We start from the raw sequence: 23596 nt of genomic DNA on the forward strand, positions 1-23596 counted from the left end.
TATATTCAAGTTAGTTGAATTCATTAACAACCCTAATTATTATCATTAAAAAAATCATATGATATTGACAGATGAATTAACAATATATCTTGTTGCTTATAAAAAATAATCACTAGACAGTAATGAGACAATACAATAATGCAAATGAAACTTAGAATAGTTAAAGAATACATAATTAGAAAAATGAAAGTCCAAGTAAATATTCAAGCTCAAATTAAACATGATCTAAGCAACCTAACCTAATTAAGATCTAAACTAAACAAGCTATGAAATACATAAACATAACTATTGTCAACATAAAATTTACTAATCATTTTATGATCATTAATAACTATTAATAGAATCTAAGGCAATGTACTAATTCCTTACCAATGACAACAAGTTAGTATAAATTATGATTATAAAAAAAAGCAAGAAAAACAAGAGAACCTTATCTAAAATATTATAAGTCCAAAGCTTTCTCTTGGTGGTCTTTAAGGGACCAAAAACAAACTTCATCCACTCATAGCCACACCCCTATCGTTATTAGAATAGCCAACAGCCAACCCTTATTTTACACAACTCTCTCACTCTAAGGCCTTCCACTCTTTATGGTTCACTGACACAAATTTTCACTTCAACCCATTTCCAAAGTTTCTAGCTTTTGCCATTTTTCAACTCTGTATTGGTAAGTTTCTTTATAACTTAAATCCCATTTTGCTTCTTATGGTAAAGTTTTTTGTTTTTATTTTTAGTTGTGAAAACTGTTTACATTTTTAGTAACTAACTTTTTATCTTTCTAGATAGTTAGTTGGTAATGAAAATTTATGATGGTTGAAAATTAAAAGATATGTTTTTTGATGATATTATTAGTTTTCAATAAATCCCAAAAAAATTATTTTTGGTCAAATAATGTTTTAATTAAAAAAAGGGTTGCTGGCTATTTGGTCATTTCATGCTTTTTATTCATGTTCTGTTCATTTATCTGCATATTCCAAAGTATAACTAACTTTTTCATCATTTGTCAACAAAAAAAAGAATATTTTTTTCATCATTTTAGTTCTTCTAGTGATCATTAAAAAAAAAATTCTAGTTAAGAAAATTTGTTTTAGTAGCAATGAAAATTTTGGGTCACTATAGTTAATGGATCTGTTTAATTAAGTGGACACTAATGATCATTTTAAAAATTTTAAAATTGTTGCTGAGGTGGACAATTCCGATAGATTCACAAATAATGTTCATCTTATTGAGTGTGTGAAGACTCTATTAGAGTGATTTTGGAGAAAAGGAATCATTGTTGGTTGGCATATAACTAACTTAACTAACTCTAACTGATTGTAACTAACATAACTAACTTCTAATACCGATTAAAATGTCGCGTAAGGTTTAAATAGGAAGTTGTTTAATCTTCAAAATGATCTTATCTTAATGATGATATTTAGTAAGAAAATAGGTCAAGTTTTGACAATTTTTTTGTTAAGCAGAACATGGCACAGATTTTGGCACCCTCGACACAATGGCAGACGAGAATCACAAAAACCACCGCTCCTTGTGCAACTCCAATCACTTCAAAGATGTGGAGTTCTTTAGTTATGAAACAAAATAAGAAAGTTGCGCGTACTTCTAAGTTCAGAGTAATGGCAATCAACAATGAAAATGGCACCATCAACAGGGTTGAGAGTCTACTTAATTTGGACATCACTCCCTTCACTAACAGCATAATTGCTGAGTACATCTGGTATTTCATTCTTCTCTATGTCTGACAGTATCTCATAGTCTGCGTAATGTACTACATAGCACCGACACTTTAGGTTGAACTTGGACGCGTATTTGAGTATACAACATGTTTCACCGTGTCTGAGTCTAAGTGTCTAACACTCATATGATATTGACACGTGTATTTACATTCGATCACTTTTATTTTCTCATGTTATTATCAATGGCGGTGTCCTGTCCAGTGTTTTTGTCTGTGTCAGTGTTTCGTAGCTTCTATATGAGAATGCAAGGTGTTTAAAACTGTGCTACTTTTTCTGAAACAGGATTGGTGGAACAGGAATCGATGTGCGCAGCAAATCAAGAGTATGTTATTTCAAATATTGTAAACAAGCTAAGATGAAGTATTCCTACCATGTTACTGTTGGATTTATCTTATCTTATTATGCTATATGAATGTTTTGTATTCTCAGACCATATCAAAGCCTGTTGAGCATCCCTCTGAGCTCCCTAAGTGGAACTATGATGGATCTAGCACTGGACAAGCCCCTGGTGAAGACAGTGAAGTAATCCTATAGTAAGAATTTTTGTACTTATACTTCTATTAATGCTACCAGTTTTACTTCATGCCTTTGCAGTTTTTTAACTTTAGTATTTTTTTTCCTCCTCAGCCCTCAAGCAATTTTCAAAGATCCTTTCCGCGGTGGTAACAACATTTTGGTAAGAGCTGTTATTAACTTATTATACTTGAAAACATTTTTCATTTTATGGCACGTTGATTGAAATTGAAATACAAATATTTATGAAATTAATTGGATATTTTGTTTCGTGAAGGTCATTTGTGATGCTTATACACCACAAGGTGAGCCTATCCCTACTAATAAGAGACACAAAGCTGCCGAAATCTTCAGTAACCCAAAGGTTGAGGCTGAAATTCCATGGTATGTATATTAATCTTTATCGTTTTTACATTACCAACTATTATTGGATACTAGAAAATGTAACCAAGTATCTAAAATAGAAGATGACTGAACTTTTTGGTGCTGAATTATAATCTTAACAGAAAACTTGCTGATGATGTTGTATGTTGATTGTTCAAAGGTATGGAATAGAACAAGAGTACACTCTACTTCAGACAAATGTGAAATGGCCATTAGGATGGCCTGTCGGTGGCTATCCTGGTCCACAGGTAATGCAACTTCTTTCTGTTCTATTTCACATTAATTTCATAGGAATCTGTGAACTTCAAAATGTGGATTTACTTAAAATTAAAATATCCCTTCATATACCAGGGTCCTTACTACTGTGCTGCCGGGGCAGATAAGTCATTTGGACGTGATATATCGGATGCTCATTACAAGGCTTGTTTATATGCTGGAATTAACATCAGTGGTACCAATGGCGAGGTTATGCCTGGCCAGGTAAATCTCTCGCTGTACCTTTTGTTTCATGTGTTATGATCTATTAAGTATTGACACAGACACAGACATCGAACACGACACTAGTAAATAATATAAGAAAATAAAATATATGAATATAAGCACATGTGTCGGTGTCTTGTCAATGTCAGACACCAGACACACTCTCATTGTGAAGTGCCGGTGCTACATAGGTTATGATTATCTGAACTGTTGTTCTCACTAATATGTTATGAATATTGCAGTGGGAGTATCAAGTTGGTCCTAGTGTAGGTATTGAAGCTGGTGATCATATCTGGGCTTCAAGGTACATCCTTGAGGTAATTTCATTTACCCTACTTTTGGTTTTTCATATTATATAATAACATTGAACTATTACAGAAAGGTTAAGCTTCTGAAACAATCAGTTCTCAGAAAATGTCACAGTATCTTAATTTCTGTAGTCTTTTGGTTCAATAATGTGCTATTTGCGACTTTTGTATCTTCTAATTGAATATTTGTTCTGACAGAGAATTACTGAACAAGCTGGTGTTGTACTCACTCTTGATCCAAAACCAATTGAGGTACTATAATGTTTTAGTTTCCATTATTTCTTACCTTATGCTAATCAATGTTACTAATTGTTTTGGTCTTAACCTTGACAGGGTGACTGGAACGGTGCAGGAGCTCACACCAATTACAGGTTTGTTTTTACTCGTCTTTGTTATGAATCATAATTGTATGCATCTTATATTTAACTTGCATATTTAACTTGCAAAGTTACCAAGTTGATGAATAATATCATTTGCTTTTTTAGTACAAAGAGCATGAGGGAAGATGGAGGGTTTGAGGTAATAAAGAAGGCAATTTTGAACCTTTCTCTTCGCCATAAGGTTCACATCGAAGCATATGGAGAAGGAAATGAGAGAAGGTTGACAGGAAAGCATGAGACTGCCAGCATCAACACATTTTCTTGGGTACTTGCTTCAAAATTTTGAATACTCATTCTTGTTTTTTTGACAAAGTAATCAAACATGAACATAAAAGTATATCATGTCTGAAACATGCTTATATAATTTAATACGCAGGGAGTGGCTAACCGTGGATGCTCAATCCGTGTGGGAAGAGACACAGAGAAGAATGGCAAAGGTCAGTCACAATCACAAAGAATAATTTTACGCCATTGTTAGTAACATTTTATAGGCAAACATTGATAAGTTAGTGGTTACTATAATTTTCAGAGTTTGAATTCTGAACCTCGTGATTTAAGAATCTACTATAAGTCTTATCGTATGCATGTTGTTTATCTTTCCTTCTGGTTTGGTTGTAGGTTACTTGGAAGACAGGCGTCCGGCTTCAAACATGGATCCATATGTGGTAACAGCATTACTTGCAGAGAGTACATTATTGTGGGAACCAACTCTAGAGGCTGAAGCTCTTGCAGCTCAGAAGCTTGCATTGAAGGTCTAAATCTATTGATTAACGGCATTCCAGATGGAGTCTGCGAGGAGCTGGAAAGCTCTTTGGCGTTCCTTTTATATTATTTATATTTATATTATGAAGATCTAATTGTCTGAACAAATGAGGCTGCCATGCCTAGTTATTGGTTATGAGATGAATGCACATTGTATATCAGATATTTCATTGGTTGTGTTTGAATGTGGTATGGACAGAATTGCATTGATGCTTTGCTTGGTTATATTCTTCGGGTTTACTTTAATTTTTTCGAGTAAATCACTCAGCTCATGTACCTCAGAAAGAGAAGCCATTCAAATCTTTTTGTTTAGGTTAAGACTAAAGCTCAAGTTAAAACACTTGAATACCATTTGTAATTAAACCATACAATAAAAGGGAACTGGATTCTCTCCGCCAAACGTATACATCATTCTCGCAACGATACATATAAACCATCGGATATATCTAACGACGCCATATAAAGTTCAAGTTCATGGTAAATTTTGATTTTAATAAAGCTCAACCATTGTGAGACATGTTGCATTCCTTATCATGATCAAACACCCTGGCCTGGCCCTGCTACCATCCCCAAATGGTATATCTTTACATCCAGCTATCAATAAGAAGTTTCATAAGTACTAAAAATTGAAAACAACATCAACCATTCTGTTAAGAGTCTCACAGGATTTGAGATGGTCCGAAAATATGTTCATAAGTAGAGACAATCTTCACTTTACAAACTGGTTTTGTAGGATTAAGTTAGATGCAAGCCAAAATTTTGAGATGATATCTTACTCTAAGATCCGTCTGTCGAGCTACTTAAGAGTCTCAAATGTATTATTGAAAACCATAAAAGAGATATGATCTAGAAGATACAAAAATGAATGTATTGTCGAAATGAGTCTTTTTTTAATCTCATAAAAGACAACAAAATATTCCTTAAAAAAACACTATTAAAAGACTACTAATTTACTAACATGTATCAATAAAAATTTACTTTAGTCTTTTTATATGTGAGGACAAATTTGTTCCCTCTACGAGATTGTCTTGCTTAGGAGTCGAAATCCTCTTCATTTCTCAAAATCAATTGAAATGTTTATAAATCATAATTCAACTAACAATGTCGATATTGTTAGGTTAAACGCCTTCATCTAAATTCGTATTCAGTATCTCGTAGTGTGAATTTAAGTGATATTTGTCACTTTGTCAATGGACAACAAAATATGTTAGAATAAATAAATTATATAAATGTGGAGAACCTAACCCCTTATCTAGTTAATGTATGGTTTTTTTTTTTAATTAAAAGTATTTGACTTGGAAAAAAAAAGGGGCATTCGGAGAATCGAACTCCGGACCTCTCGCACCCAAAGCGAGAATCATACCACTAGACCAAATGCCCTGTTGTGAAATATACGTGTAACATACATATTAGTACTATTATGTATTATTTCATTGAAACTTTCATGTTCTTTCCCCATGAGTTTGAGAAACTATAAAAATAAAACAGCAATTCTTCCTTAATCCTTTCCTCTTTGTTGTGTTTCAAAAAACACCATACTCTGAAACACCCATGAACTGTAACCATGCCACTTTCCTCTTGGTTTCTTTGCCATCACCACCACCACATGTGCTTTTCCCAAAATTCCATTTTTCAGTGCCAAAGAAAACTCTTTTGACATCGAAGCTTAACAGGAATGCAATTCTTAGAATTAAAGCTTCAAATGATGATAATGGGCAATCAGCAAATTGGTCTAAGTGGATTCCCAAAGACACTTTTTCTGGTGATAAAGTTTTCAGATTGATTTCTAGTGCTACTGCTAGTCCAATTGGACAGTTTGTATCTTCACCAACCACTTTTCTTCACTCTATTGATCCACGAGTTAAATTGGTATGTAAAATTATTTCATGGGTTTTTTTAGTTTACACCAAAATTCATATCAAAATATGTTCTTTTTATTCATACTTGTGTTGTTTGTTTTAGTACGATTGTACTTATTGTACTTGCGGAGTGTTTTAGTTTTGACTTGAGTTTGCCATTATATGATGTATGCACTATGAAGTACCGCACTTTGAGGGTGTGTACGGTGTCGGTGTCAGACACATGTGGTTACATTTAAGGTGAAGTCTCTAGTACACATCTTATTTGGATATGTTGCGGTACACCGATGAGGTGGACGATTCTGATAAGTCTACAAGTAGTGTTTAATATAGATAATTAATGAACATTATTTTGTGAATCTATCGGAATTGTCCACCTCAACGGATGTACGGGTACATATCCAAAAAAGATGTATACGGAAGAATTCACCTGCATGTAATTACTTCCATTATTCTAGTTATTACTAGTGTCAGAGTCGAGTCGGGTGTCCGTGTTTGAGTTTCCAGTTTGGTGCTTCTTAGAATATGATGTCCACAACAATCAAAATCTGTGATTTTATCCATGCTTGTTCATTATTGGTGTTCCTGCAATACCAACGCTATGATGATGTATTCATGCAATACCAATACTTCAGATTGAGGGTGTATATGGTGTCCATGTCCGACTTTTTAAGTTTGTTCATGAATTAAAAGCTTTGGTGAGCTGCTGCTGTGTGTAGTTTTTTTTATTGTCCTTGATAAAATGTGAACAACTAACAAATAAGTGCATATTTGCTATCAAGGTGAGTTGGACAGAATCATGGTGGCATCGTGATTTTGTCAAGCTCATCGCGACGACAAACAAGCCCTGATTGAAACATAAAATAGAATCGTCTGGTGAACAGGTTATTAGGTGAACAGGTTATTATCTTTTTATATTTTGAAAATCACCACTTATTTCATGTTTGTCTAAGGGATAAGAGAAATTTCCATGACCGTTTGACGGATAGTTGCGTTGTCTTTGATACATTTTTATTGCTTTTGGTGAGGGCTCAAGGCTAACAATGTCAAAGTTCTTATATTAGATCGCTATGGAAATGTTAGCAATTATTAGTGAATGCAATTGTGTAGCTGGTATATTTGAATAATTTGTTTTGGCTTCTTGGTATACATGCATTTTGTGATCTTTGATAATCAATTAATCTGATTTTACAGGTATGGCTTTTAGTTCTCGTTGTTCTACCGGCAAGGTCACATATAATTATGCGATTTGGATTGGTAGCATACTTGACTTTGCTTTCAATTTGGATTCTACCAAGAAATGCTTGGATGGTAAGTAATTTGTTAATCCTTGACTTTTCTGAGAAATTTCGTGCCTAATTAAGTTTCTATTTATAGGATCAATTGGGGCGAGTTTATTTTCTGTCAGCATTGTTATTCATTACATTAGGGCTGAGTTCAGATGGCGTGCCAGCACTTGTTCAGTCAAGAACTCCACCATCTGTGACGACGGGGCTTCCAAATCTCCCTATATCTTTAACAGGTTATTCATATGTAATCTCAAAGTTAGGTCCATTAACCTTTACGAGGAAAGGATTATCTGTAGGAAGCACTGTTGCATGTTTGACTTTTACAGTAAGATGCTTTCTGCATTCCTGCCTTTACCTTTTATTTACAGTTATTTTAGACCTTTTGGCAAAAACAATGTTTTGAAAGATTTCTGAAACGATATAATTTTTTTATGAAGGTATTTCAAAGTGCAAGTCTTTGCCTCACAACCACAACTCCTGAACAGCTAGCATCTGCATTGCGATGGTTCATGCTTCCTCTGAGATACATAGGTGTATCTGTATCGGAAATTGTGCTTACCCTTTTATTGTCATTGAGATTTATCAGTCTAGTTTTTGATGAGGTAAGAACTAAGAATTTTTTTGCATTACTATGTTGAGCACGTTAGCTTAAGTAGAATGCATAACTAGATTATAGTAGTAAACATTGTAATTAGAAATTTATATTCAATAAATTTGTCAAACATGATCAAAGAAAGTATAATTGAACATTCATGCAGAAACTTCTATCAATAGTTATAACCAAACTTAACCGAAGCAATTAGGATTAAGTTTTTTCTTTTACTTTACTCATTTAATATCGTGATTATTTTGTTGCAGGTCCGGAACATTGCATTGGGAATAGTATCTCGTAGGGTAAATTGGAAACAATTGACTGTTATGGAGACAATTGATAGTAAGTATATATTGTTAGCTCTTCCACTTGTTTCCAAGTATCGTCAAAAAATATTATTCTGTTTCCTGAACTCCTTATTTGTGTTCCAACAAACTATAGATAAGTGATGCGTATCATCTCGATAATGACTGTGCATAAATCTCATTTAGATTCTTTAAGCTTCATATTTGATTTGTCCAAATTGTGTAAGAATGTAAGAATTAGAAATTGGTACTAGGAAATGCTTATCCTAAGATGTCTGTTTGTGTATTTCCACGATAAGATCCATTAAACGAGTTAAACTGGTAATAAATTAACACACACATGAATATAATTGTTGCATAACATTATTACCGAATTATGATCGGTTACATTTGTCTGTCCCAATATTTGGACTGCTACATGGCATGATACTGTTATCTTATGACATAGCATAGTAATCAATGCCAGGATGCCTAAACAAAATTATCGAAGGCATGAAAGTTATCTGTTTATTTCATTTTTTAATAGTGATAACGCATATGTTGCTATCTTGCTGGACTTTCTATTCTTCACCTGTACTACTAAGTAGGTTTTGGATTGGAAACTAAGTTCTGAAAAGCTGTTTTGAATTTGATTAAGAATTATTTTCTGATTGACTTCACTATTTTACCTGAGATATTTCTTCATTGTAATGACTTCTTTCCCTTTATATGGCTTCACAGTTTTCTTTAACTACTTCCGTCGCATCTTCAAAAATATTTTCAGCCATGCAGAGCAAATTTCTCAGGTTCGTCTTAGATGTAAAATGTTTTTCCCCCTTTATGTTTTGTTATTGTTACTTGAAGTGCATCAACTTTTTATCATATTCTCAACTCATTTTAAATTTGGTAAATATTTTTAAAAGTAAAAACCGTCTGAAATTTGTTTGTGTTGATTGCATAGCATGGACTCTATATTGATTTCATCAACAATGCCAAGCGCGAGAAAAAAATATATTTTCATTAAATTAGCCATACATGTTACAAAAACTCAATTTTCTGCGACATAGGCCTCTGAACACAAACTGACATTTTGGACCTAATTTGCTGTTGGCATTCATAATCAACAACGAACAGTTCATAGTTTATCTTCTGACAATTTAACATAAAATGCTGCAGGCTATGATAGCCAGAGGTTTTAAAGGGAACGTCGACAATCACAAAATTTATTTCTTGTCAGAATCATCTTTTGGGATGGCAGATATTGTATGTTTGTTGAATTTGACAGTTGTCATAGGAGCTTCTCTCTTGTCTGAGTACTACCTTGTCTAATGAGAAAGATAGGTCACTTTTGCATCGGTAAGAACATTTTGTGTTGACGTGTGTATGTTTGTATTTAATTACATCATTCAGTACACACATGAGTAACAATGTAGGTATATTATGCAGGTTCTTGACATGGTTTTGGATGAAAAAGCTACTCGGAAACTTTCTTCGTGAAGTATCTAAACGGGTTGCTTCAAAGTTGAAAACACGGGTTTGGATTTATTTGCTTTCGTAAGTTAGATGAGTCATATTGTAGCTATATCAACATAATTGTTGTATTACACAATATGTAGGAAATCATTGTTTTTATAACAAGTTTCCACATCCTTTTGATATAGCGCAAGGGGTTGATGCACAGTGTACGAGTGTTGTAAATCCGGGATACCGAGTTAATGATAAAAGAAAAAGCACAGATAAAGGATATTGAAGCCAGTAAAGGTTGTTACTGTCATGAGTTTGTCTATTTGAACTCTTGTAACATTGCAAATAGTAAATCTGAAAGCCCTATTGAGTATAATAAATACCTGAATTGTTGTCCATAAGTGTAGCTCAGGGACACTATTAGAGTGGTCGGGGTTCGAACCCCAGATTCCACGTTTCTCCGCATTTAAATTTGCGAGTCTTGCCTTTACCAAAAAAAAATGTGAGTCTTGTCTTTACCCAAAAAAAATGTGAGTTTTACCATTAGACTACTTGACAAAAAATAAAACCTGAATTATTGTTCAAATTTATAACTTGTTTCAATCAATACTTTATGTTATATTTATATATTTGATATAAATAATGTGTGTTTGGTTCCCACTTTGTAGATATTTAGATGCATATATTTTTTGTTTACGCGGTATATGAAACATGAATTTTAAGATTAGAAGATTTATCAGGTTTATTAAAACCATTTTTTGAAGCTTGAAATAGGTTTTTGGAACCGATTTTAAAGTATGTTTATAAATTATAGATAGTAGCGGGCCAGACATGCGCGTTCCACGCCTGCTTGTGTCTAACTTATGTCAAAAAAAAAAAATACATGTCTTATGTTATGGTGAATTTGTTAATAAAATATTTTTATTGCTAAAAGAAATAAGGGTATTGTTGGTATTATGAAAGTTGACATCAAAAATATTTGCATCCTGTTTATATATTATAGATGTAGTATTAAGTTGGAAACCCTTCAAGTATAGGCAACCCATTTGCCACTTATTCACATTTTTATGATTTGAATTTTTTTTTTTAAAAAAAAACAATTAGTTAATGAAAGTTGTGAAACTAATTCAAGGGTAAAATAGGTATAATGAAAAATCCATCCCAAACTCATGTATCCTTTTTATAGATTAGTATAGATATACGGCAGCGCTATAAAAAACGGACAAATTGGCATGATGCACGCTAGTAAATTATAAATAGTAGTATCTATACCTATGAAATTACAATTTGCCCCTATTTTATTTTTTAACACTTCATTGAATTCAGGGATATTTTGTGTCTATATTCAAAAGTTTGTACAAAAAACTTCTCATTATGTGATGGTTACTCATATTTTTTTTTTTTTAACTTCCCAAAAAATTTAGAAATCATTTTTTTGAAAAAATAAACATAGAATAAAAGTTAAAAAAACTATATTGTTAATAATTTATGTTACAACATATACATCGTAAGTAACAAAAATAAATAAATAAAGTTTGTGACATTTTTGTGTTGTTGTCTACGTGAGTAAAAATAAGAGTGTGTTGTTATTTTTTTATAAGATATTTTCTCTCCCCACCCCCATAAATCTTTTATCCCCCTGAATTTCCAATTTTGCCCTTGAAAAAACTTCGGTTCGTAGAAACCGAAGTTTTTTTTTTGCCTTGAAAACAAATTTCGGTTTCTAAAAATCGAAATTTACTCTGAATTTGCACTAGAAAAAATTTGGTTTATGCGAACCGAATTTTTCTGCAAGGGCAAAATTGGAATATTGGGGGTATAAAAGATTCATGGGAGGGGGAAGAGAAAACATCTTTTTATAATTAGGGTTTAGACTAAGTTTTTTTTAGAAAGTTGGATTTGGACATGAACCAATGTTATAAGTGATAAAATAATAATATTAAGACGGGTCACGAGCCAACCTGCATAATTAATCCGCGGTTTTAACCGTCCAACCCACACGAGCAAAAATATAAAACGGATCAAAATAAAATGGTCTTAAGTTCGTGCGGGCTGTGGGTTAAACAGGTCGACCTGCGGACCATGATCCATATACCCAACTCTAATATTTATACTTATATATTAATACGAAAATCTACTATTTTTTGTGATACTCACAAAACTTGTGTTTTTACTAATATACTGTATTATGTTGTATATTTTTTAAATAATTTTACAGGTTATATTCATATTAATACGAAACCTAATTTTTATGGTTATATCTACGGACCTTATATTTTTACTCCTATATTAATAAAGTTTTTTTTTTTTTTACAATTTTACGAGTTATATTCATATATTTGTGCGAGGACATAATCTATTGTGTGAATTCCGTGTGACCTATATTTTTCTTCTTATTAATAAGGTTTCGCGTTCTTTAATAATTTATGTAGACCTAAATTTATACTCATATATTAATACGATTTTTTTTTTGTGATTTCTACGAGACTTATATTTTTAATCATATATTAATAAAGTTGTTCATTTATTTATTTTATAATTTTATACTCTTATTAATTTATATACTGGATCATATATTAATACAGTAACCTAATTATTTCAATTAATGGATTATCATTGACATAGTTCTAATAAATTATGACTCTTTCTAATCTTAAAATAAATAAAATAAAAAAAATTTAGATATATTAAAAGATTGATGTATATATCGTAAAAAATAATATTGATGTATCATGTATGTAAAAAAAACAAAAAAAAGGAATATAAAAACTATTACCCATATAATTGGCCTATTATATTGTTCTATATAAATAACTTCGGCCGCCACACTCAAAACATGGCGCCAAGTTGGGAAAACGATGACGACAGAAAGGACGACGCCGTTTCGTCTGAAACAACCGCCCTTCCTAGTCTTCCATTTGAGATCATCGAAGAAATTCTGTCGAAGCTTCCAGTCAAATTCCTCATGCAACTCAAATCCGTCTGTAAGTCCTGGGAATCTCTCATCTCCGATCCTCAATTCGCCATAAAGCACCTTCGCGTGTCAACCACGCGCCACCATCTCTTAACCTTTACCAATTTTTTCTCAGACGAGTTATTCGTCGTGGTTTACCCTTTCTCCTCTGTCTTTACAGAATTAACCGTGGCTGCTTCCAGACAGCTAGATTTCCCTTTGCCCGTTGGAAACCTTTCCCATTACATTATTGGATCTTGTCATGGCATAATCTGTTTTGAAATCAATGAACATTTTGTTTTTTTGTGGAACCCTTTCATTAGTAAATTTATGAAATTGCCCTCTTTAGCGAATCCAAAACAAAATATTTGTTACACAGCTTATGGATTTGGTTATGTCTATGATCAATTCAATGACAATTATAGTTACAAGGTTGTTGCTGTTAATTATATTGAATCTGATAATAATGTGAGTTACTACCGTTACAGACCTCAACTGAAGGTTTATACTTTGGGCACCAATTCTTGGAGAATGATTCAGGATTTCCCTTACTGCATCCCTTTGGGTTTATCGTCGGGAAGATTCATTAGTGGAACTGTTAATTGGTTGGCATATAACAATTTGTTTATTTCATTGGTTATTGTTTCTTTCGACTTGGAGAACGAATTTTATCAAGAGATAACGCTGCCCGATTATGAAGTGGTAATTCGGCCTCAGGTTACCTTAGTGGTGTTGAGAGATTGCTTGTCCATTATTGCTGAGAGTAATACTTATGTAGATGTTTGGCTTATGGACGAGTACGGAAACACAGAATCTTGGACTAAATTGTTCCGTATCCCTCATGGCGAGCCTCCTGCTTACATCACACCACTCTATCTTTCCGAGGATGACCACGTATTGATGGAGAGTCGATATGTGCGTCAATCTAAGCCTCAATCTGAGCTGGCCATTTACAATTCTAGAGACAGTATTCTCAAAACTACTGAAATTCAAAAAATCAATTGTTCGATGGTCCATGAAGTCTACCAAGAGAGTTTGATATCGCCTTGTTCTTTATAGTAGAATGTATGTGATAATGTAGATGTTATGTTATGCCACTTGTGCATGAGGTTTATGAAGAACAATCTGGATTCTTCAACTCCATAACTACAATATGTTAATTTCAATTTGTGTCTTGTACCTTATGTTTGCTTGTTACTTCATGGATTATTGTTCATTAGTAGTTGATGTAATGTGTTGCTTGAGAAATTGTTGTGTGTTAGGTTTAATTTATTTGATAGTTAAGAGTTTTTTGCTGGTTTTTTTTTAATTGTGCAGACCATTATATGGTTAGTGGTTTGGTTTGCTAAAATTGGAATTAGGTTATATGCCCTTTAGCCTGTCACTTGTGCGTATTTTAAAATGTTTGACGACTGCCACACAAACTTTGTATGCGGCAAAATCGCGTGTTGCTGGGATATTTGTAGCAAAGTGAAGTTTCTTTGTCTATAGTTAAGACTTAAGAGTGACATATTTCTACCAAAAGCAAAGAATTATGATTCTAGACTATTCTGCATCATTCCTCCACCATCCCAACGATAATATGTTTCCTCTCTTTCTCTCACTGAATTTTTCTGTTATTTTCGATTATCTTATCATTGTTTACTATGCTTAGGTTGGATTTCATTGTTTAATGGCACTTTTGTTCCAAATTTGAACCCTATCCTAGGAAGTGCTAAGTTCAATAGCCAACGGCCAACACTGTAATGGCAATTTTCACATTTATCATATGATATCATAGAAAATAGGAACTAGGTTTATAGCTTATGAAAATTGTGTTGAATGCTTGAATTAATGGTAGCTGATTTACTTGAAAAATTTGTTCCTTTTGAGTTCTGCTACCTCAATTCCTTAAATCTCTGGGCAAATTGAGTTTGTTGAGATTAAACTTGTATAGATTTTACTTGGGCTGTGGTTGCACTAGTTATAGCTTTTGTGTCAACGTATAAGTGGTCTTGGCCCCTTAAAGATGTGTTTGGGTTTGAGAGAGAAATAAGGAAGAGAAAAAATTCAGAAACCAATGAATGGATTTAGACTAAAATTAGTCTAAATTCATTCATTGATTTCCATATTTTTCTCTCTTCCCTATTTCTTTCTCTCAAATCAAACACACCCTAAATGCACTTGTTATAGCTTTTGTCTAAACATACAACTTTCATTTGTTGTTTGATAGGGACTTGGGTATTATGTGATCCCTAAGTCCCACGTCTGAGTAGTATAAAATGTTTGGTGGAGTATTTAAGCAGCTAAGGGGAGTGTTTGAGTATTGATGGTTTTTTCCAGTTTCACCAATCAAGCATAATAAAATATTTACTAGGTATGTATTGGTGGACAAGGTCCTGGACCACCAAGAAAGTGACCCACCAAGATAAAAAGTACATGACCCAGGAGACGAGAGAATTCACTCTCTATTTCAAAAGAGGAATTCAAATTTTATAAACTTCACTATCCAAATACAAGAGATGTTTGGCCCTATTTATAGTAACCCTAGAGGCTTTGATTACAACTGCAAATAAACTATAAATGTTAAAAGCAATGATAATGTCAAAACTCAAAAGTAGTGGCTATGTGGTTAATTGTCAAATATAGGGGGTGACAATAAAAGGGTAAGCACAATTTCCGATACAGATACACCTATGTATCTCATAGGAAGCATGAACCATCGCAATGCAGATGCTAGTTGTTCAGGAGTTGTGGTTGTGCAGCAGAGACTTGCACTTTGAAATGCCTTCATAAAAAAATTATATTGTTTCAGAAATCTTTCAAAGCATTGTTTTTGCCAAAAGTTCTAAAATAACTGTAAATAACAGGTAAAAGCAGGAACTTTGAGATTACATATGAACAAGTGCAGGTACGCCATCTGAACTAAGCCCTAATGTTATGAATAACAATGCTGACAGAAAATAAACTCGCCCCAATTGATCCTATAAATAGAAACTGAATTAGCACGATATTTCTCAGATTCACACAACAGTTCAAGATGAAATAATCTGTAAATGAATGGCAAACTGCAAGTAGGTTTGACTCTAAATTATTATTTTTTGAAGATGTTTTTGATACATGTTTGATTGCTTTTGGTGAAGGGCTCAAGGCTATCAATGTCAAAGTTCTGATAATAGATCGCTATGGAAATGTTAGCAATTATTAGTAGATGCAATTGTGTAGCTGGTATATTTGAATAATTTGTTTTGGCTTCTTTGGTATATTTGGTATACATGTCTTTTGTGATCTTTGATAATCAATTAATTTAGCTTCTTCAAAAAAAAAAAAAACCGACATTATCAGTCAGAGTCCACGCGAGGGGGCAATTTGATTGACTTTTTAAAATTTCAGGGGGTATTTGCCTATTTTCAAATTTCAAGGGGTATTTGACGAATTTTAAAATTTCAGGGACTATTTGACAGTTTACTCGAACATAATTACACTGACCTCTCCTTTCACCGGAGTGGATCCAATCCCGTTCTTTGACCCTTAATTTTTTTTTTTATCGTAGTTGAAGTGGTAATCAACTGAAATTAAACTCACATATAATTGTAAGATCCCGTATTAGAATCCGGATCACAACGTCCAACTTAACAATTTCGACATTTTGTCAGTTGAGCTGAGACTTATGAGACTTGACCCTTAATTTATTCAATCCCAAAAATAATTCTAAAATTAAATTTATTTCTTATTTTATACTCCCAAATCTTTAGTCTTTTTTTATTTTTATTTTTATTTTGTCCCAAAATTTTAGTCATTTTAAGAAACCAATGTACATTTAGTGATACTTTATCATTTGTACCCTTGCAAAAGTTAAAGTATTAATTAAAAATATTTTTTTTCTTAATAAAATAAGATAAAAATAACTTTCCTTATATTTTTTTAATCTTCGTGTAAAACTAAAAAAAAAAAAAAAATGAAAGTTTCGGGAGGGACGAAGTAGCCGATAAAACAACAAGCACCACAAGTTCTTCCAATTCGACTGATATTATTTTCCACAAGGTCAAGATGGAACCTTCTGAGTGAACTGTGACAACACAATTGAGAAGGAAGAAGCACCGGAAATTCATTCATTTAGCTTTAGCAATTAATTAGTAGCCACACTCAAAAATGGCGCCAAATAGCGACAACGATGACGACACAAACGACGCCGTTTCATCAAATCCACCTACGGAGGAAACAACCGCCACCAAGAGGCGGCGTTTGAACTCCTCCACCATCGAAACCCTCACATCACCGCCACTTCCCACTCTTCCATTCGAAATCATCGCAGATATTCTCTCTAAGCTTCCAGTCAAATTCCTCATGCAACTTAAATCCGTCAGTAAACCCTGGAAATCTCTCATCTCCGATCCTAAATTCGCCAAAAAGCACCTTCGTGTGTCAACCACGCGCCACCACCTTATTTTAACCTACGTTAATTCCTCACGCGAGTTTGTTATCACGGATTACCCTCTCTCCTCCGTCTTTACAGAAATAACCGCCACGGCCGCCGCTGCTACACAGCTAGATTACCCTCTGCCCAGTCGAAACCGTTTCGATGTCATTGTTGGATCTTGCCATGGTATACTCTGTTTTGCACTCGATCAACGTTTTGCTCTTTTGTGGAACCCTTCCATTAGAAAATTTGTGAAATTGCCTTCTTTGGAGAATCCAAAACGAGAAGGAAGTTACACAATATATGGATTTGGCTATTGCTATGATAATTTCAATGATAATTACAGTTACAAGGTTGTTGCTGTTAATTGTTATGAATCTGAATCAGATAATAGGGTTTACAAAACTAATGTGAAGGTTCATACTTTGGGCACCAATTCTTGGAGATGGATTGAAGATTTTCCTTCTGGTGTTCCTTTCGATTCATCGGGAACATTCGTTAGCGGAACTATTAATTGGTTGGCATCTAAAGATTCTTATACTACATGGATCATTGTTTCTCTCGATTTGGAGAAGGAATGTTATCAAGAGTTAGTGCAGCCTAATTATGGAGCGGTAACGGTGGTTACTTTAACGTTAGAGGTGGTGAGGGATTGCTTGTGCATTCTTGCTCATAGTGATACTTTTTCAGATGTTTGGCTTATGAAAGAGTATGGAAATAAAGATTCTTGGACTAAATTGTTCCGTATTCCTTACATGGGAGATGTCGGGCCTTGTCCTTACACCAAAGTACTTTATGTTTCTGAGGATGATCAGGTGTTGCTAGAGTGTCAGGCTGAGTTGGTTGTTTACAATTCTAAAGACGGTACTTTTAAAACACCCGAATTTCAAAACATCAATCGTTGGATGGTCCCTGAAGTCTACGAAGAAAGTTTGATATCCCCTTGTTCTTAATAGTAGAATGTACTGTATTTAATAATGTAGATGTCATGTTATGCCGCTTGTGCATTAGGTTTATGAAGAGTCATCTACTGGAATCTTCAACTCCATAACTACAATATGTTAATTTCAATTTGTGTCATGTACCTTATATTTTTGTTGGTTACATCATGGATTTTGTTCACTATTAGTTGATGTAATATGTTGCTTGAGAAATTGCTGTGTTAGGTTTAATTTATTTGATAGTTAGAGTTTTTTGCTGGTTCTTCAATTGTGCACTTCATTATATGGTTAGTGGTTTGGTTTTCTAATATTGGAATTAGGTCTATTCCCTTTGGCTGTCACTTGTGTGTATGTTAAACTGTTTGGCGACTGCTACACAAATTTTATGATGTATGCTTTAAAATTGCGTGTTGCTGAAGCAAAGTGAAGTTCCTTTTTCATTAGATAGAGCGGCATATTTCTATCAATAACAAAGAATGTGATTCTAGACTATTCTGCATCATTCCTACACTATCCCAACAGTAATATGTTCCCTCTCCTTCTCTCTCACTGAATTTTTCTGTTATTTTTCGATTATTTTATCATTGTTTACTTTGCTTAGGTTGAATTTCTTTGTTTAATGGCGCTTTTGTTCCAAATTAGTGCTACGTTCAATAGCCAAGACTGTAATTTCATTCAAATGAATGTATAGTCACATTTATCTTATGATATCATAGAAAATAGGAACTACGTTTATGGCTTCTGTAAATTGTGTTGACTGTTTGAATTAGTGGTAGCTGATTTGCTTGAAAAAATTGTTCTTTTTGTCTTTTGAGTTCTATTAGCTTGATTCCTTAAATCTTAAGGCAACTTGTTTGAGGTTAAACTTTTATAGAGTTTATTTGGGATGGTTGCACTTGATATAGCTTTGGTCTCAACATATAAGTGCACTTGTATGCAGTGTCTCTTGATTGGAAAGTGCTCCATGTCCCCTTAAAAGCACAGCATTGTGGTTAGAGTCTTCTGCATCATTTCTCTACCATCCCAATGGTAATAAGTTTCCTCCCTGTTTCTCTCACAATGGCTTTCTATGCCCAGGTTGGATTTCATTGTGTACCAGTGCTTTTGTCCCAAACTTGAACCCTATTGTGGGAGTTACTAGGTTCAATAGCTGAAACTGTAATTTTATTCCAATGAATATTTATTCACTTTTATCTCATGAAATTATAGAAAATAGGAATCAGGTCCATGGCTTCTGCAAATTGTGGCAATTCTGTTAGCTCAACTCATTAAATCTCTGGACTACTTGTGTTAGTGGATTGGTCTGTGATTTGTCTATATTTTGTATATCACTAGTGTGTATTTAGTGGATCTTGTCAAACTTTTGCCTATCTTGAAGATGTTACAAAACTTTTATTTTGAATGTAGAGCTTCCATTGATCAAAACTTCAAAGTACAAGATCTTAAAGATAAAATGTTACAACAAGAACTATAATTTTACATTGATGTAAAATAATCTGATACAAGCTGATAATCATCCCTATTTTACAAATGTTATTGTTTCACACCATTGCTTTTTTACAATCTAATAGCGGCACATCTCTTTTTTACAATTGTCACTGTATTTGAAAATAAATCGATGATAATAAGAATCTTAAGGTGGGAGAAGAAAGAGGGAAAAATAGAGAAGGGGGTGTCGCATTGCTCCACCACTTGACTTCCCCACCCATCACGTTCTATGTCGTCCACGACCTAGACAGGGGTAGCTGACTTGTTGTTGCTTCAAACGCAACTAACCCCACACAATCGCGAATCACGTTCTCTCACAGGCCGCCATGAATTGCGTTCTTCCACTGGCCGTTTCATAACAAGAGAGGTGTAGAAATTTGAGTTTTGGAGTTGTAGAGATTCTGATAGGTTGAAATGGATTTGTAATTTTGTAATTTTTTGACAAGAGAAATTTGAGTTTTGGAGCGGAAAAGTCAGAAAATGACAAGTTATTTTAGTGTTTTAATTTTTATCCATGGATTTTTCACTATAAGAAATGAATGGTTGTGATTAACTCACATAATTCTCTCCAGTTTTGGCTCCACGGAAGACCATAAATCATTCTTATATATAATGGTTATAATATGCAACTAGGTTAATCTTAATTTGGAGGGAACTTTTTCAATACATTTATTATTTAAAAAAATAGAAATGTGTCTACCATGAGAATTGAACTCAAAACACTTGATGTGAATAAAGTCTCTCAACCACTATATGATGAAAGTACAAAAGCAAGTATTTTCGTTATATCGTATCCACAGAGACTAGTGTGATATCAAAGATTGATTTGCAATTTCCATGATTTTAAGTATGGGTTTTTGTAAGATTTGTTTTGAGAACATAAAAGTGCGATTGGATAAAAGGATTTAAACTTTCGGATAATAAAAAGTTGTCGGAACTAGATTCATTATCTTGTTAGCATGTATCAATCAACCTCAATATATATATTTCATTTACCAATCATTATTATCACATATCACACATCGAACGTATCCGTGTCCGGATTACGCCGTGAAATCTATTATATCTATCAACGTTCGATGTCTCGAATCATTAATCGACATAATAGCATTAAGATCTGATATTTGACGTGATTACTAAACTCGACATCTATGTCTAAACATTGAAGTTTAATAAGTGATTATCTTTTACTCTTGATTCAAACAATATATGTCTATGTTGTTCAAATCTTTTAGAAATAGACAATTAAAACAAGATAACACTTTATAATGATTGATAAAGAAAACACATATATTAAGATTAAATTGACTACATGTTCACAAAATAACTACATCTAATCCCAACAACAAAGGAATTTAGCTAGACATGATAAAAGTAAACTTACAAGAAAAAGGGATGAAGAACATCTCTTGATTTCTCAAGTACAATGATGAATCCACCTTCAAGAACTCTTAAAACTAATGTTACTCGTATCTCTGAACTATTACAAAACTATATATCTAAGAAAATGGCTTCTGAGCTCTATTTATAGATTTTCAGGACAGAGGAGTTCGCTAAGCGAAATGATGTTCGCTGAGCGAACTAGTTACTTAAGCAAGGGGTTTCTTGACACGTAGCAAAAGACTTGACTCATCACTTTGTTCGCCGATGCTCGCTATGTCTCGCTAACAGACCCTTCCTCCCGGGTTGTGCTCGCCATCTCTCGCTATCTTTCGCTGAGCGAACGTTGAGTTTGCTATCCTGTTCGCTAAATCTCGCTGAAGCTCGCCATGGACCCTTAACCCACTGGTTTAGTTCGCTGTAGCTCGCTATGGCTTCGCTGAGCGAAGGCTTCAAAACCTGCTTTTCTAGCCATTCCTAACAAAAATGCCTTGGGATTAATTCCTCTTTGATTTAATGTTATATTTACACCAAAAGGGGTTTTAATCAAGATTTCTTCATAAAAGTATTGGTAAGTGCTCATAATTCATGATACAATATAACTAAAATTGGGCACTTATCAAATCTCCCCAACTTAGGACTTTGTTTGTCCTCAAACAAAAGGTAATATTTCAACAAGCTCAAAATTTTAAATCTCAGGAAAGGTTTGTAATCAATCAAAGTTTTTGAAATTTCTTTTCCTAAGCATGAGTAAAACAATGCCTACTCAAGACTATTCCTTAAAACATTCAAAAGAACAAAGCATGATCATGAATTGATTGCTATGTCTAAGCAAAATTCTCCACATTTTTATCAAACAATCAAGACTCAAGTGTTATCAAAAATTTCTCACCAATATATCACTCAAAGGTAAGTGTTTCACTCAATCCAAACAAAGTGTATGCAACAATTCAATTCAAACATTCATCAGAGCAATGTCACAAAACATGTCGTCAATCGTGGATCACTAAGGACTTTATTAAGCTTGTAACGGGGCTGGGCTACAAAAATCATTGTTTTTCTTTGGATTTCAAAAGGCCTCAAGGATAAGAGAGCAATACAAAACTTACAGAATTTCAAATTCATCTAAAATTTCACATTTATTTACTCCCTTTCTTTTCTTTCTCCCCTATTTCATTGGTGATTCTTTTCTTTCTTTACAATGACAAATTTTTCTTTTTCTTTCTTTTTGTGTCAATCTTTTATTTTCAACATTTTTCTCTTTTCAATCACCCAATTCACTACTTTTCCAAATCATTTTTATGACATTTGTAACCTACTTCTCCCCAACTTGAATCTTAACATGACCCTAATTGAAATACAATTGCTCTCCTATCCTAAGACAAGGGTAGAGTAGTTGTTTTTCCATTCTTTTGGTTTCAGGGTTTATAAAACAAACAATTTTCAAAATTTTAAGGCTCAACAGGGGACACAAAAGATCACTATCTCACAAGGTAGGTTAAGTTTGGCCAAGTAGTTATCACTCAAAAAAGAAACAGGGCCTTGATCATATCCACAATATCAAACACATTAGTGACAGCAAGATTAAGTTAAAATCAAATGAGCACACATCATTGCTGGCTCTCAAAAATTTATGTAAACAATGGAAAGTTCACACATTCTCACCCGGCTAGGTTGATAACACAAGCTTCAATCATGTTCAACAAAAACATTGAAAATCATCTTAGAACAATCAACACAATTCAAAACCATGTTAGGTTCCTAAGCCTATTTCAAGGACTAATCAAGAAGTTTTGACATGAAGTTTCACAAAACATATTCAACATGCTTGATCATTGATTTACCACAAACCTAACTTCAGATTTTTCCTAATCATGTGAGCTTGTTTGCAAAAAGCAATTCACAATATTCACACTACTTAAAAACTTATCACCAAATATCAAACATTAACATTTAAAACATTAAAAAAAACATTGTCATCAAACATTGTTAAGTACCACAACACATGTTCAAAATACAAAAGCTTAACACAACCACATAAAACATGAATTTAACTTGTTCCCGACAAACAACTAAATAAAGTAAAAGAAATAAATGACTGAAAGCTTGTAAATTTTCACTAATTTTTGTGAGCTTTCAGTCATCATCTGAATCTGCTTCTTCTTCATCCTCCTCCTCCATGCTTGCATCACCCTCACCACCATCATCTTCTTCATCATCATCATCCATACCAGCTTCTTCACCAGCATCAGCATTTGGTGCCATCCCTCCCCCAATGAAAGTAGGCCTGTCCTCAGGCCATGCAACATAGGTTTGGAAATCTTGCGGTGTCATCACCAACTGCCCGGTGTGCTGATTATAGAAGGACTGCTGCATTGCACTCA

General features: G+C 33.6%; 4 protein-coding genes and 1 non-coding gene across 5 annotated transcripts; 4 read left to right on the plus strand and 1 right to left on the minus strand.

Moving 5' to 3' along the window:
* Positions 1-287: 287 nt before the first annotated feature.
* On the plus strand, positions 288-4788 carry LOC123897368 (glutamine synthetase leaf isozyme, chloroplastic). The gene is made up of 14 exons (XM_045947969.1): positions 288-667; positions 1464-1717; positions 2019-2058; positions 2166-2269; positions 2364-2412; positions 2527-2633; positions 2794-2881; positions 2985-3113; positions 3356-3430; positions 3620-3673; positions 3755-3792; positions 3907-4066; positions 4178-4238; positions 4420-4788. The coding sequence occupies exons 2-14, from the start codon at positions 1467-1469 to the stop codon at positions 4557-4559; spliced, it is 1296 nt and encodes a 431-aa protein (XP_045803925.1). The 5' UTR covers positions 288-667; positions 1464-1466; the 3' UTR covers positions 4560-4788.
* Positions 4789-5871: 1083 nt separating this feature from the next.
* On the minus strand, positions 5872-5943 carry TRNAP-UGG. The gene has a single exon. It is a non-coding gene; the product is annotated as a tRNA-Pro (tRNA).
* A 69-nt stretch (positions 5944-6012) lies between these two features.
* On the plus strand, positions 6013-10431 carry LOC123897372 (protein ABCI12, chloroplastic). The gene is made up of 8 exons (XM_045947972.1): positions 6013-6432; positions 7617-7733; positions 7800-8036; positions 8149-8313; positions 8570-8645; positions 9329-9393; positions 9764-9943; positions 10034-10431. The coding sequence occupies exons 1-7, from the start codon at positions 6115-6117 to the stop codon at positions 9914-9916; spliced, it is 1131 nt and encodes a 376-aa protein (XP_045803928.1). The 5' UTR covers positions 6013-6114; the 3' UTR covers positions 9917-9943; positions 10034-10431.
* Positions 10432-12869: 2438 nt separating this feature from the next.
* Positions 12870-14355, plus strand: LOC123897370 (F-box/kelch-repeat protein At3g23880-like). Its single transcript, XM_045947971.1, has one exon. The coding sequence runs from the start codon at positions 12888-12890 to the stop codon at positions 14061-14063; it is 1176 nt and encodes a 391-aa protein (XP_045803927.1). The 5' UTR covers positions 12870-12887; the 3' UTR covers positions 14064-14355.
* Positions 14356-16922: 2567 nt separating this feature from the next.
* LOC123897369 (F-box/kelch-repeat protein At3g23880-like) lies at positions 16923-18695 on the plus strand. The gene has a single exon (XM_045947970.1). It carries the CDS (start codon positions 17136-17138, stop codon positions 18354-18356), a length of 1221 nt encoding a protein of 406 aa, XP_045803926.1. The 5' UTR covers positions 16923-17135; the 3' UTR covers positions 18357-18695.
* The last annotated feature ends 4901 nt before the right edge of the window (positions 18696-23596 follow it).

Source organism: Trifolium pratense, linkage group LG7 (genome assembly GCF_020283565.1).
Source record: "Trifolium pratense cultivar HEN17-A07 linkage group LG7, ARS_RC_1.1, whole genome shotgun sequence".
In the NCBI taxonomy this organism is placed as follows: Eukaryota; Viridiplantae; Streptophyta; class Magnoliopsida; order Fabales; family Fabaceae; genus Trifolium; species Trifolium pratense.

Coding starts and splice junctions, on each gene's coding strand:
- LOC123897368 (XM_045947969.1), top strand. CDS start 1,467: ATGGCACAGATTTTGGCACCCTCGACACAATGGCAGACGAGAATCACA. Junction 2,882..2,984: donor GTGGCTATCCTGGTCCACAG/GTAATGCAACTT, acceptor TTCATATACCAG/GGTCCTTACTACTGTGCTGC. Junction 4,067..4,177: donor GCATCAACACATTTTCTTGG/GTACTTGCTTCA, acceptor TTTAATACGCAG/GGAGTGGCTAACCGTGGATG.
- LOC123897372 (XM_045947972.1), top strand. CDS start 6,115: ATGAACTGTAACCATGCCACTTTCCTCTTGGTTTCTTTGCCATCACCA. Junction 8,037..8,148: donor TTGCATGTTTGACTTTTACA/GTAAGATGCTTT, acceptor TTTTTTATGAAG/GTATTTCAAAGTGCAAGTCT. Junction 8,314..8,569: donor TCAGTCTAGTTTTTGATGAG/GTAAGAACTAAG, acceptor ATTTTGTTGCAG/GTCCGGAACATTGCATTGGG.
- LOC123897370 (XM_045947971.1), top strand. CDS start 12,888: ATGGCGCCAAGTTGGGAAAACGATGACGACAGAAAGGACGACGCCGTT.
- LOC123897369 (XM_045947970.1), top strand. CDS start 17,136: ATGGCGCCAAATAGCGACAACGATGACGACACAAACGACGCCGTTTCA.